General features: G+C 37.3%; 1 protein-coding gene across 5 annotated transcripts in view; it reads right to left on the reverse strand.

The window, feature by feature from the left end:
- The window catches only part of atrnl1 (attractin like 1), a 786,325-nt gene that overhangs the window by 577,842 nt on the left and 192,637 nt on the right, over positions 1-15,846 (reverse strand). For all 5 annotated transcript variants that reach the window (XM_003223502.4, XM_062977302.1, XM_062977301.1 and 2 more), the window contains 2 exons: positions 8,696-8,914; positions 2,148-2,285 (listed from right to left, as the gene is read on the reverse strand). In XM_003223502.4, coding sequence (XP_003223550.3) covers positions 2,148-2,285; positions 8,696-8,914 — 357 coding nt within the window. The remainder of the gene's footprint in view (positions 1-2,147; positions 2,286-8,695; positions 8,915-15,846) is intronic.

Here is a 15,846-nt window from a genome sequence, read left to right on the forward strand (position 1 = left end):
CATGGTTCATTCCTTTCTTTTGAAATTGTCCATGTCCTTGTGAATTTCAATGGCTTCTCTGTGTAGTCTAAGAAAGTAGTTGTCTGTATTTTCAAATAATATTCTGTGTCTAGTTTGGTTTATTATGTGTTCTGCTATTGCTGATTTTTCTGGCTGAAGTAGTCTGCAATGCCTTTCATGTTCTTTGAATCATGTATGGCAGTGGTTCCCAATCTTTGGGCTTCCAGGTGTTTTGGACTTCAGCTCCCAAACTTCCTGATAGCTGGTAAACTGACTGGGGTTTCTGAGAGTTGAAGTCCAAAACACCTGGAGGCCCGAATGTTGGGAACCTCTGGTCTATAAGCACTACATTTGGTCATCCATATGTAGGCTTGTCCATGGCTATACAGTATGTGATAGACTCCTGCAGTGGTCAGAGGATCTGTCTTATCCTTTGTCGACTGTAGCATTTGTTGCATTTTTTTAGTGAGTCTTTACATAGTTTGTAGATTATGTTTGTTCATCTGTTTCCCTATGCAGTCAGTGGTTCCCTTGATGTATGGTAAGAACACCTTACCTCTAGATGGCTCTTTATTTTTGTTCCTGTGGCTTGTTCTAGGTCTTACAGCTCTTCTGATGTTTGCAGAAGAGTGACCATTAGCCTGCAGAGCCCAGTATAGGCAATTCAGTTCATCTTGAAGAAAGGAGGTCGGGTTCACAGATTCTGTTTGCATGGTCTGCCAGGGCTTTATTTGTGCTCCTTTTTTTGTCCTGGATAATGATTGGGGTTTTATGTATACTATGTGGCCCAATTGTTAGTTTGGTTTGAGGATGACTAGGACTTTTAGAAATTGTAGTTTTCCTTTAATTTCTTTTTCCATAGTAAATTGGATTTTTGAATGAATATTGTTGATATGGTCCAAAAACTTGCTATGTTCTTTTTCATGGTTCCAAATGGTAAAAGTTTTATTCACATAATGGAACCACAGAGCGGACTTTTTTAATGTACTTCTTCAGGATTTTATTACAAGAATTCTATTTTGTAAAAATGCAAATTGTCTTCCTGCACCAATGTTTTTGGGCCAAACCATGTATTTTATGCAAAATACAGTGTTTCTTGATTGGATTTTTATTTGCACAAATAACATGTCCAGGGAGAGCCAGAGTAGTGTAGTGGTTTGAGCACTGGTCAAAGATACTAGGAGACCAGGGTTCAAATCCCCACTCTGTCATGGAAATCAAATGGGTGACCATGAGCAAGTCACATTTTTTCCGCCTCCAAGAAAAGCAAAGGCAAACCGCATCTGAACAAACTCTACCAAGAAAATCCCATGACAGCTTGCCACAAATGCATATAAATCTGTTTAGATGTGCAAAGTTTGAAAAATACACAAATGACATTTATTTACACAAACAAATTGAACAAATCTGTAAACTTTTGCACAGAAAAAACATACAAAGTTTTCCTGCATGTTTTTATATTGGCACAAAAGGAACCACGGTGGTTTTCATAGAAATTAGCATATTTTATGCAAAATACATATATTTGACTTCAAACCAATTTGTTCCACAAATTGTTTTTCCCACCAAATCCCAGAATGTAAAGATTCTTGGGATTGCCCTCCTTATCCAAATCAGGACATTGCTGGTTTCAAGGCATACATTTTTATTGGGCGAAAATTGTGTTTGTTGGGATTGAGTTTGTAATTTTTTGCTGTTACTGTTGTTATGCTTATCTATTGTTATTTTATGTGTGGCACTATGGAGTGCTTTTGTGAGCCACCCGAGTCCCTTCGGGGAGATGGTGGTGGGGTATAAATAAAGTTTATTAAAATATTGATGAGTATTATTCACATTCTTTTATTACGCTATAATATTTTTCAGTTAGTACCCTGACCAAGAACCTACATGAAGGTCCCTTATATCAAAGTAGGTATTATCAACAGCACAACCTCCATGTCTATCAGCTCAGGTTTTAAAGAAGGAAGAAATTATTCTATCCCATACATGGGATCAAAGTTTGTTTTTCATCCATATACTGATTCAATTGCAACTCATGCCAAACATAATATATTTTTCCCCAATGCAAAGAAAATGATCTATTTAGGAAATAATTTCCAGCTGTTCTATTCAACAAAACAATACAACTCAAGCTTTAGAGAACTTACCAGTGCACTGCCCTCCATTTGTTGGATCTCCATAATATCCTGGCATACATGTTTCACACTGTTTTCCTGTGGTTAGGTTTTTGCATTGATCGCAAACATTGCCATTAACACAGGTACTATGACCATTGCACTGGCAAGCTGTAATGAAATAAGAAGGAGAGAAACATCAAAGGTGGGAGTTCCTAAAAGATAGTAATTCACATAATGCTGAAGGCTGTGATTACTACTTCACCACCACATAAGGTTAAAGAGGTGAGTATGTTGAGTTGAGAACTATAAATAATATATCTTGCTTATATCATTGACTTTGTGAAATTAAGTTCATTCACTGAAGAATTGCGTTTTTCTACCTGCTGTATATGAGCAGAGGGGCAAATATGCATGCACCCTAGAGATGCACAGGGATATGTGTGGCAGGGATAACGGAGGTGGGGGTGTTGGTTGGATAGTCTGATGTCAGCCAGTTGAGCTAAACGAAAGCATTTCCTGTACTTTAGTATTTCTACTAGAGATGGAAAGAGAATTCGGAATTATTCATTTTCCAGATTAAAAAATGGAAACTCTATTGAGAAAATGCTGAGACATTTGCAATTGTGTGCTGCACATCTCCCAAAGTACCCCTGATCCCAACCAAAAAAATTGGTGTGTTGTTTTGTAAGCCTGTTCCTGAAGTTATTTCGGGTGCTGATTCAAAAATTGCATTGTATAGATTGTATCAGCTCTAGTGCATTCAACATCGTGTGTTGAATAACTGGAAAGCTTGTATCACCAATCTGTGCTTTTGGCATGTAATAAAAGGATTTTCATGTAGGACACTTTTCTATTAATTTGTAATATGTTTTCTTCATGCCTAAAAGATATTAATTAAAACACTATATTAAAATATCCTGGTATATGGCATATGCTCTGTATCTCAAAAACTAAAGTTGATAAGGGCAAACTGGTGCTATTTTTGGAATCAGCAGGTCAAATATATCCATTAACAGGTCTAACATTTGAGGCATCAAAATCTGAGTTGTCAGTGGCCTCCATCTGAAAATCTTTGACCTATCTTACTGCTTCCTAAACAGCAATAAGGCTGGCCAAGAACATAGAAAGTACATTGTATCTCATGACTCCTCTGGGCTCCCACCAGATCTCACATCTCATCAACATCCCCAAAGTCATTAACATTTTTCTGGCCATCATGAAATCAGAAGTCTTCTGTTATTTCTCCTGCTTGAAACAGTGGTGCAGAAAGAAAAATCCCCACAGCATTTTAAATGTAATTTGTAGCTATTGCTGTGCACCAAATGCTCAGGGGTTCGTCTGTTGTATGGACTGCTGATAATAGTTCTGATCATTCACACCAAATATTTTTCTAATGAATCCCCACAGAACACTTCAGGAGTTTCAAATACAGGGACAGATCTTAGGGAAAATATTTCCACATTAGCCTTAGTATGTGAGAGTGAAATAGTCAGAGAGTGTATTCCTTCCTCGATATACATTTCAGCATCCTTTTGACATTTCAGAACATACAACAGATGAACATCTAGTATTTCTCCAACTATCTGGGAAGAACTCCCTACAGAAGAATCAAACAGATACTCAAATTAATATCCAAATGTAAGACTATCATACGAGCAGTGAATGCACAGCAGCAATTCCAGAGCGTTTCCAGAAAGCAGAAAAAAGATTATGTATATACAACTTACAGATTTTTAGATGCAGTTGAAAATAAATGGCCCAAACCAGATCTACCAACTACTACCAATCATATTGAGAGCTGAGGCCAGAAAATAATATGAACTCAAGTTTATTCATTATCAAAAACATATCATAAAAATTTCAGACCAATTCCAAATTATGTTTGCAATGAGCTTCCTAAAAGAAAAGCCTAGTGGCTTACTCTGTGGGTGCATCTACAATGCAGAATTAATGCAGTTTTATATCACTTTAGCTGTCATGGCTCAATGCTATAGAATCTTATCAACATTCCTTGAATATACTGGTCATTTCCTCATTTCATATTGAATTGGATACCAACATAGGAGAATCTTAATGAAAGAAGAACTGCACCCAGAATCCAGAGTATTGAAAAATGATTTTTCACTTCATTGCATGCTTCACTTATTAAATTATGCTTCAATGCTTGTACAATAATTGGAAGTTAGCAAGGTATTAGTCTCATCAGTTTCATATGAGCAGATCTTACATTCTTTTCTTCATCACAGAGTATTCCTAAATTGTTTTGAATCTCCATGCACGGCTTCCCTATTCCTGAAATGCTTCTTACAAAGCTGATTAACTGTAGATTGGTGTGTAATATAATAAAGCTAACACAAGGAGTTCCCGGTTACAAACTTCTGACTTATAAACGACTCATAGGTAAGACAACAGGAAGTGAAAGAAATATACCCCTCAGAAGAGAACTTCACTCCTGATAGAGTTATTATTATGGGGATAATATGTCTTAACTGTAACTCGATCACCAGTCCTTGTTTTCACAAAGCAATTTTTTCAAAATCCAATTGTCACAAGGACAGAAAGTGAGGTGAAATCTTCTGAGCTGGGGCACAGACAGAAAAACAAACACCACAGGGGTGTTAACCCTTCCCTATGCTATACAAATCTATCTATCTATATGCCTGGAGTTACACTTTAAAATGTCCTTGTTCCGACTTACAAACCAATTCAAGTTAAGAACAAACCTACAGAACCTATCTTGTTCATAACGTGGGGCTTGCCTGTAAAGGGAACACTGAATTTTGATATTCACTTGGTATTTGTTTTATGTACAATCTCTACAGAACTGCAGAGTTAAATTAAATACACTACTCAAGACTACATATCCATCTTCCAAATATATTATGAGAAAAAAAATCCTGAGGATCTTTGGATCTCCCTTCCCAAAGAAGAGAGTTAAGAAGATACAAAATGTTTTTGGACAAATTCCACTCTATTATGCTTGTCATTTTGCATCTATTTGTTGCTTCACCTAATCCTGATCTTCAGTATCTTTGTTGTTGTTGAATACATGATGCCATGATGGGCCATACAAGTTTATAATACTAGAGCTAATTTTCATTGTTATCTAGCACAGACAGCAGAATTATGCTTGAAAAATCATAGGTAACAATGCATTGCCACCATTTTGAGTTACATCTGGCAAAATATCTAAAATAGATTAAACAATAGTATAAAATGTATGTATTAAGTGTCAGAATATTCCTATGAATAGAATCCTGGATTTATCAGATTCTCCCAATTTAGGATTTATTCTGTACAAATTTCACACATGGTATTTTTTGCAGCAAACACATTTTCAGCAAAGGAGTAAGCATTCTTGCACATAATAATATTGCCACACAGAAATATTTTATCTGAGGAAAACCTGTTTCCTGTACAGAAATATATTTCTTTAAATATCTCCATGGGGAGATGGGGCGGTATAAGTTTTGTTGTTGTTGTTCTTTAAAAATACATAATTGAATTTTGCACATATTAAGTTCACAACTACAGCATTTTCTGCACAGAAAACAGTATTTTCTGCACAGTAAATAATGCCCAAAATTTACTAGGAGCTACATGTGTGGATTGATTCATATTCATGACCTCTAGGTATTCACTAGTTTACAGAATTCATAGGGACTAAGAAAATTCCCTATTGCTCAGAAACAGGGCAGCAACCATTGCAAGTAATAGTGATATGTTCTCTTATCAATCAGTAAGCAGCTGACTGGGCCCCATCCCCCCATTCACATCAGAAATCCCTGGTGAAATTAGGAATTGTGACAGGGATTCTGCTTCTCACTGTCCCATTGGAGATCACTCGTGAAAGCAGGTGGTCAACAGGGAAACAGTTGCTGCTTAATAAATAACAATTGAAAGCTGGGGCTGTCAGATGCTATTAGGTTCATAACTAAGATGATACAAAATCAGAGAAATTATTTCTACAGAGAAATAATTTTTGGTGTAGAAAAATTGTGTTTTCTGTGAGAAAATACTACTTCTTACAAAAAATACCTTAAAAACAAATTTTTCAGAAAACAAAGCCTAAACTGTTAATAGTCTTCAAAAACTGCACAGATTTTGAAGCAGGGAGAAAAAAATTGAAAATTGAAAAAAAAAGTCATTGTTTCTTTTAAGAGCAAACTTAATGAAGAATGATATCCCAACTCTGAATACGTACAGAGGACTGAGTGCAGCTACTGTGAACATTTCTATCTGTTCATCTTCTTTTAGATTATCAAAAAATATGACTGCTTCTCATGGGACCAAAACTGTTTATATGAAACATGCCTCCTCTGTTTCAGTTCTGCCACAGCTGCTTCAGTGTGAACAAAGCTTCCCTATCACAATATCTTATCAAGGGAGATCTTAGATGACAGGTCTGTGCTTCAGGTAAGACTCAGCCTTACTCTGTTCAAAGGTGATGATTAAAGCCCCCGCCAAAAAAATCTTTGGAGACACTGAGTGAATATACTTGCAGCTGTTGATGGCTTAAAAAGAAGTTTTGTTCCCATTTTAAAGTCTAGCAACTCTAATTGGATTTTATTGTGTGTATTTCATATTCTGTGTATCTCGCTTGTAGCTTGGATAATTTACATTTATAATTATAAAAATAAAATTAAAAGGTAAGTATACTGCTCATAATATTGTTAACTGTACTGATATTTGGTTATGGGAATTTGCTGGCATAGATAATGAAATGAAATAAAATTGTAAAACTCCAATTATTAAATCACTTGAAAGGTCTGAAAAACTGGTGTTTCTAACTGCATCAAACTGCAAAGTTCCAGAATCAACATTGAAGCTTATTACCACATTTACTCAAATCTAATGCTCGCTTTTTTGGCAAAATGGCATTGCCAAAATTGGGGTGCACATTAGATTTACATAATACAATAATTTTACAGGAGCCCTGGTGGTGAAGTGTGTTAAAGCACTGAGCTGCTGAACTTGTAGACCGAAAGGTCCCAGGTTCAAATCCCGGGAGCAGAGTGAGCGCTTGCTATTAGCTCCAGCTTCTGCCAACCTAGCAGTTCGAAAACATGCCAATGTGAGTAGATCAATAGGTACCGCTCCAGCGGGAAGGTAATGGCGCTTCATGCAGTCATGCCAGCCACATGACCTTGGAGGTGTCTACGGACAATGCCGGCTCTTCGGCTTAGAATTGGAGATGAGCACCAACCCCCAGAGTCAGACATGACGGGACTTAACGTCAGGGGAAAACGTTTACCTTTACCTTTACCTTACTGCTGACCCAAAGCAAAAAAAGGGCTACAGGACCTGCACCTGGATCTCCTATTTGAGAGACATCATCTCTAATGTAATGGCCATGGTTCAATGCTATGCAATCCTGGGGTTTGTAGTTTGGTGAGACACCAGCATTCTTTGGCAGAAAAGGCTCAAGACTTTGCAGAACTAGAGGCAACATAATTCCACAGCATTGAACTAAGGCAATTAAAGTGGATTCATTCTACAGCATAGATGCACCCCAAAGTTTTCTTTTTCACTGGTGGAAGCTTTGGTGTTACAATTTTTTTCTTTTTAAAGAAGGAATTGTAAGTAGGCAGCAACTGTAATGTACACCTTTTCTGGCCAAACTATAAGGGTCACTTTTTGCCACTGCGCATTACATTTTGGTTTTGGGATTTTGAAATTGAGGTACCCTTTACATTAGATAGCACATTTGACTCAAGGAAATACGGGTAATTCTTCAATGTAGTACTATTTATTGTGCCTGGTGCAGGTGCTCATGGTATACCGATCATGTGTTAGAACCAAATTATAATAGTAGAATAAATCCAAATAGCTTCACATAAATCCCTTCCAGTTTAACCGCAGATGGAAAAAAAAGTTTAAATGCTTTGCCCATCTGCCTTTTATTTTTACTAGCTGCCTGTTACTTCCCTCTGTTTCCCTTTGTTTTATTCTACAGAAACCTGTAAAACAGTAAAGTGCATAAGGGAGATAAAATTCTAATCGGCTACAGTATTTATATAAATAAAATATCTAGATTTCTGAAACCTTTTTGACCCACCACTGCTATCCTGAGTCAGCAGAGTTCCTTGCAAATACTGTGTTAGGTTTTAGCCACAATCCATTAAATATTTACAATTGTTTACAAGCAGTCTGTTTTAAAGTGAACTTTGCAAATCAAAATTATTATTCCTATTTTTATGCAACCATTTATCATTTGTGGTGAAACAGAATAAAGAAACCACAGATATATTCCTGTATTTCACTTAAATGTAATGGTTGTGTGCCCTATTGAGCCTCCTTTAATTTGTTTATAAAATATTATAAAGTTCACTGTCTAAATATGGGGTGTGATGGGGTTAGGATTAAACATTGGGCCAAGGGACACAGAACGAAAGAGAAATGTGAGTGAGTTTTCAGAAAACTAACACATTTAGCCAAGTTTTGAAAATGTATAACAAAGTAACTAACAAAACCATGCTCCATGGTACAAGTGCATTCTTGCAATAAAGTCACTAATCATTCCAGAGTTTTATTGGAATTATACAACCAACATAGAGACACCAGTTAGGAGCTCTTACCTGGGCACTGGATGAAAGACCATTCAAAATTTTTCTCTTTGGGACAGAGGTTGTTGTCAAGAACCATTTCAGTAGAATGCAATCCACTCAGCTTCACTGGTCCTCTTGAAGACCCTTCCACACAATGGCCTTTGCCTGTGTTACTGGGATCATTGCACCATCCACAACCAGGGTGTTCCAAACACTGTGCACAAGTCCTTAACCCAGAGCAATTTTGAGCTGTAACACAGAGATAATAATACATTTTTTAAAACGGAGTGTCTATGAGAATTCACTAGTACAGATAATGATATGAGGACTTAAATATACCATACATTGCTTTTATATAAACAGGAAAAAACATGGATTATTGTTGCCGCCATTTAACTAAAGGACAATTTGTCCAGCAAATTTTCCACCATTCCCTCTGAAATATGAAATCTATATCCTTCAGGGGGGTTTTGTCAGCAGAATATTCTACTGGCAAAAAAACCCCCAACAAACATCAAAAACCATAACAATAACAAAGAACAGATGAACTAAAATGTAGGCTATAATCTTAGGGGGGAGGAAGGGGGGTATTAAAAAGGAAATAATATTCCATGAACATGTCTTTGGAGGCTACTGAATGTTTGCCATTGTATGTTGGAATCCACCCTGAGTCCCTTTGGGGAGATAGGGTGAAATACAAATCAAGTCATTATTATTATTATTATTATTATTATTATTATTATTATTATTATTATTATTATTACTAATCTGGAACTAAACTAATTTTGTTTATAGGTAGAAATGAGAAAGCCTGGGAAAACATTTAACTCTCTTTCCCCCAAATTCCTTTCTCCTAAAAATACTGAAAAATAGAACATTTCACCATCATCACCAAAATGGTAGGAGTGTGTCTTTCCATTTACCAGGCCTTTGAATCAGATTTCTAAAGATCATCTTTTCCGGAATATCAGAAAATGTCAACTTATGAATCCAATTGATATAGAATGGACTGAACTTTAACTTTTGAATCTAACTTCAATGTTTTTTTATTCCAGGAATTTTCTTTCAGCTTCTGGCAAATGTGGTGTATCTCTACTGTGTCACCTGTTGTTGTTTTTTTTTGTTTTTTTAATGTTTAGAGAGTGATTCCCACATTAGCTCCTCACAACATAGTGGTTTTTGTTAGTTGTTGTGGTGTGTGTGTTTGTTTTATTTTTAACTAGACCAGGTTCTCTCTCAAGCACTTCTGGCTAGCCTTTGGGATCTCGTTAGACTTTTCAGCATTCATGTTGCAGAACAATGCCAGAAATGTCTATGTGCTCGAAGGCACTCCTAATCAGAATTCCTACAATAAAAGTACATTTGTTTACCTGTCAAATCCCATGATTTTCAAGTTCACATCATTATTTTATGCAGCAATCCTATGTGCAAAAATACCTTACTTCTGAATAGATATTTACAGCATTGCACTATAGGAACTAGCATTATTACAAACATATGAATGCTAAGGAGGCTGCCCAGGTCATGAACCAGTCAGTGCCTGGCCACTGTGATGGTCTGGACGAGGGCAAAGAAATTGAAGTTGAAACCAGACAAGACAGAGGTCCTCCTGGTCAGTTGCAAGGCTGAACAGGGTATAAGGGTTACAGCCTTGAAGGTGCAGGTTCACAGCTTGGCAATCTTCCTGGACTCATAGCTGAGCCTGGAACCCCAAGTTGCAGCGATGGCTAGGGGGGCTTTCACACAATTAAAACTTGTACACCAGTTGTGCCCATACGTGGCGAGATTAGATCAGCCCCCTCCCTCCTGTCCTTCAGAAAGATGGTAAGGACCTGGCTGTGGGACCAAGCCTTTGCAGCAGTGCAATGAGGCAATAATAGGAAACCTACTTCTTGGATTGGAGCCAGCATGGTGTCCCGAGTACATATAACTGATTTTAATGTTTGTGCATATTTATAATTATTATGTACCGGCATGGATTGCTTGCTGCATATATATTGTGCTCATCCCTGAGTCGCCTTTGGGGTGAGAAGGGCAGAATATAAATGTTTTAAGTAATAAAAATAATAATAACATGCAATTGAGTTAAAATTCTCAAAATCCTTCAGTACCAATCATAAACATGTTTACTCAGTAGTAAGTCTGACTGTATAGTCAAGGTAACTAACTGTCACGTAAGAGTGCATAAAACATAGAGGTGTACACACTTGTATTTGATACCATATCGTAGGATTTTTTTTCACATATGGCTAGTCACATTATTTCGAGGTATATAGTAATTGAAAGATCACAACCAGTCTTCACTTATGAGATATTGTGTTGATTCCTTTCACCCAACTGTCAGTAAACAGAAGCTCTAGAAAATTTGACAGCCTCCGGCAAAAACAAATAACAATAAACTACAGTAACATCCTGATAACTCTCTACCTGAGAAGAAAGGATGAGCAGAATACTGTGCCAAAGGGTATACTACATTATAATGAGAGGCTCAACCAAGAATGGAATGAAAATGACCTATTTGGCTCTTAAAGCTTCTTCTATCTCGATTAAGGGCATCAACTTTTTGTGACACAAGGAAGGAGAAATTAGAGCTGAAGCATAGGGAAAGACTACTGAATTTTCTATATGTAGGGGATATGTGGAATGTGACAAAAACCACCTCTTCCTTCTTACCTTTGTGCCCGCATTATACTCCATGTAAGTAAATGTTTCAATGCAGGTTGTTCAGTCCATTTGCTTTAGTATGATTTGGTTTCAGGGGTATATAACTGAATCATTCTCCTAGCAAACAAGAGTAGTAATGTTTCCTCCCTGACTCCCTTCTGCTCATTCGTGGATCAAAAGTTTAAGAGAAACTGGAATACTGAAAACTACACTGAAGAATATGTGTAAATATATTTTTATGATGGATCAGGCAAGACATTGAACAGAATTACCTTTTAGTTTGCTAGTTCTCAGGGCTTGGCCCTCGGTCTGCTATATTTATGAATCATCTTCAAGTGGATGATAAAAGTGCAAATTCTCCCATTTTGGTGGGTTCAGCTCCAGGCAAGAAAGAAAAACAACTTGTGTGCAAATCCTCAGCTAAACCAGCAGAATAACCACTTGCTACAGTCTGGAATTCTTCACTGATTAGTTGCAGCAACTTGCAAAGATTCTCTAGGGAGTCTGCGTATTTTATTTTGTTAACTTCTTCCTTTCCTTTCAAGTGAAGTCACACTAAGGCTCACTCTCTGCTCTGTTCTACATCCAGCTTTTGACTATATGAAAGTAGGCTAAATAAAAGTTCTTAATCTCATCTCTCCAAGTAAATGAGGAGCAATGTCCACATTTCACCATAATTTGGAAATAACCCCTTCACTCAAATTTATAAATGGAAAAAAGCTACCTGCAATTTGTGACCTGCAGACTGCTGGTATTTATCTTATAGATATATAAGTTTGGCTGAGGAAGAAGTCTAAAACAGGTTTATCTGGATATTTCTTCCTTTTAAAATTTAACTCTGCCAAAATAAGAAGGTGGTACCTTAAGAAATTCTCAAATATTATTAAGATTTGCTGTGGAATTATTTTCTCCCTCAAGTCTTGCTATATATACCATAGCAAGGTGCCATGCCACCTAGTAGCCCAGCACAATGACTAGGCAATATGAGTGCTTCTCATGTCACCTTGTGCAATGACCAGATGCTACCTGGTGCAAATGACTGGAATCCCACCACCACCACCAAAAAAATTTCAAGGGGGGGTTGAAACGTTTTTTAGCGAATCATGAAGATTAGTTCCATAATGCAAAATAATTTAAAAATCAGGCTCCATTGATAAACTCAAGACAGATAAACTTCAGGGAAACTCATGGGGAATTGGTTAACCAATTAAAATTCATGAGTAAACCAGGTTTTTTTTAAACCTGAAAATTTTTAGGAGGTGGAGATTGAACCCCTAACCTCCCCCCCCCCCCCGGCTACAGCCCACCACCTGTGCTGGAAGATTATCATGTTTGAGGCAGTAAGCTGCAATTGATTCTTGTTTCCTGGAATCTATCCATAGCTTCGCAACTGATGGTTCACAGACCTGCACAACTCCATGAACAACCACTTTGAATAGCAAAACCAACCACAGAATCTCCAGAAGGGGGTTGTTGCCAAAAAAACCTGGCCTCCCAGAATTTTTCAAACTAGTTATAAAAACATCTAGAATCTCTAGTGACAAATACTATTCTTATTACTGACTTTAACATGACATTCTTTAGAAAAGACAGTACAGACAGGAAAGTATCTTCCTCTATGAGTGATTTCCCACCCATCTTGCTTCTTTGTAGCTCTCTTGCTTTGGGGGTTTAAAGATGGCATTGCTCTTTCCTGGATGATGACAGGGGCCATATGTTCTTGGAGTGTGAGTTGTCTAAAATGAATTGTAGTTATTACTTATTCTCTTTGAGGGATTGCAACGGGGTTTCAGTGAGAGAGTGAAACATGTGGGGTTTTCCATTAGGATATGTTGGAAGTATTTGCATATATTACATTATATTACCATTTTATTTCAGTACAGGCTAACAGCCATCAATACATGCTCCTGATTTGCATTTTATTGTTTCATCTTTTAATATAAAGGATTGGTACTCATCCACCGATAACGTTAATTGATTTATTGGGGCTTTTGGTAACTTTATATGAATGTAGGCATGCTTATTTTATTTTTATACTTGTTTTTAAAGACATTTTATTTTTATTTGGTTTTTTGTTGAATTAATATTCTGCCTTTCTACCAAAATGAGATTCAAGACAAAGTATAATTATTTTAAAAGATGCAATTAAAACATTAATTTTAAAAAGCCTAAAAGGGATTAAATATGACTGTTATTAAACATATAATTAAAGACTTAAAAACACTTTAAACACGTTCAAAGCATTGTTCCAATGAAAGATTTAAAAGATTTTTAAAAAACAATATACCACTTACACACACATACTGTTTCATAATAGAAAATCAAAAGGCTGCCTTAATAAAAAATGTCTTCATATGCTAGCGGAAAGCAAACAGGGAGAGGTCCAAGCAGATCTCCAATGAAAAGGTGTTCCACAGTCTGGCAAGAGCGAAGAGAAAGCTCTCTCCAGAGTCCTCATAGACCATGTTTGTTTAGATGGTGGGACTGAGAAAAAGCTCTACCCCACAGTGCTTAATGCCCATGCTGGCTTATATAAGAAGATACAGTTTTTCACATAGACTGAACGCAAGCCATTTTGGGCTTTAAAAATCAGAACCAGCACTCTGAATACGTCCCAGAGGTAGCCAGTACCAGTCAACCGGCTGGCTGAAATTTCTGAACAGTTTCCAAAGGCAAACCCATTTAGATCATATTACAGTAATCTAAACAGGATGTAATCAAAGCCTGCTGTAAGAGAAAAGGTAGGCATCTAATTGTCTATCATAACTAACATGTTAATTTGGTCTGAACCAGATGGACTTTATCTATATATGTACTACTAATGAAATCTTAAATTGCAATATTATATTTTTATATATTATTTTTATCATATGTTATGCCAATGTTATATTGTCATATATTATCAACTTATGTGTCCTTATCAGTTTTCTGGAGCCCCTGATGGCACAGTGAGTTAAACCCTTGTGCCAGCAGGACTGCTGACTTGAAGGTTGGGTTACTGACTGGAAGTTTGCAATTTCAAATCCAATCCTGGGGACAGCGCAGATGAGCTCCTCCTTTCAGCTCCAGCTCTATGTGGGGACATGAGAGAAGACTCCCACAAGGATGGTAAAAACATCAAAAACATCTGGGCCTCCCCTGGGCAGCGTCCTTGCAGATGGTCAATTCTCTCAACTTGCAGTTTATCAAGTCGTTACTGACACAAAAAAATCAGTTGGTTGTTTATTAGTTCAGTCGCTTCCAATTCTTCATGACCTCATGAACCAGCCCATGTCAGAGTTACCTGCTGGCTGTCACCACCCCCAGCTCCTTGAAGGTCAAGCCAGTCACTTCAAGAAACTGTGAAACTGTGGCATAGACACTGAGAACTGGGAAGCCCTGGCCCTTGGGTGCTCTAATCGGAGGTCAGCTGTGACCAGCAGTGCTGCGGAGTTCGAAGAGGCACAAATGGAGGGCTTAAGGGAGAAACATGCCAAGAGGAAGGCCCGTCAAGCCAGCCCTGACAGGGACCACCTTCCACCTGGAAACCGATGTCTTCACTGCAGGAGACCATGCAAATCAAGAATAGGTCTCTTCAGTCACCTAAGAACCCACCCCCAAGACACCAAAGATGGAAGACAATCTTCCTCGAACTACAAGGGATCGCCTAAGTCTAAGTCAAGAATAACATGCATCCATCTTGCCCTTGGTCGGCCCCTCTACATCTTTCCTTTCATTTTCCCCAGCATCATTATCTTCTCCAAGCTTTCCTGTCTTCCTACTATATGGTCAAAGTACTTGATCTTTGCCTCTAATATCCTTCCCTCCAGTGAGCAGCTGGGCATTATTTCCTGGAGTATGGACTGGTTGGATCTTCTTGGGGTCCAAGGCACTCTCAGAATTTTCCTCCAACACCACAGTTCAAAAGTGTCTAACTTCCTTCGCTCAGCCTTCCTTATGGTCCAGCTCTCGCATCCATAGGTTACTATGGGGAATACCATTGCTTTAACTATACGGACCTTCGTTGTCAGTGTGATGGCTCTACTCTTCCCTATTTTATCGAGATTGATCATTGTTCTCCTCCCAAAAAGTAAATGTCTTCTGATTTCCTGGCTGCAGTTAGAGTACTGTTATTTAAACTGGTGCCATTTTCCCGTAAATTATCTTTAAGCATGATATACTAATGGGAAATTGTAGTATATATTAAACAACCTATGCCTATTTAATAAATGGCAATATTATATTATTATATATCATTTTGATAGTATGTTATGCCAATGTTATATTGTCATATATTATCAACTTATGTGTTCTTATCAATTAAAGTACTGTTATTTAAACTGGTGCCATTTTCCCATAAACTATCTTGAAGTATATTAAAGGGAAACTGTAGTATATATTAAACAATCTATGGTTATTTAATCTATGAGGCTACACAAAGGCAGTTACATTGACATTTGCTTTTTTGGAGCCTTCTATTTCAGTTTTTTCACTTATGATTATGGATTCTCTCTGGGTTACCTTGCATCAGCTTGTTT

This window comes from Anolis carolinensis, chromosome 3 (genome assembly GCF_035594765.1).
Source record: "Anolis carolinensis isolate JA03-04 chromosome 3, rAnoCar3.1.pri, whole genome shotgun sequence".
In the NCBI taxonomy this organism is placed as follows: Eukaryota; Metazoa; Chordata; class Lepidosauria; order Squamata; family Dactyloidae; genus Anolis; species Anolis carolinensis.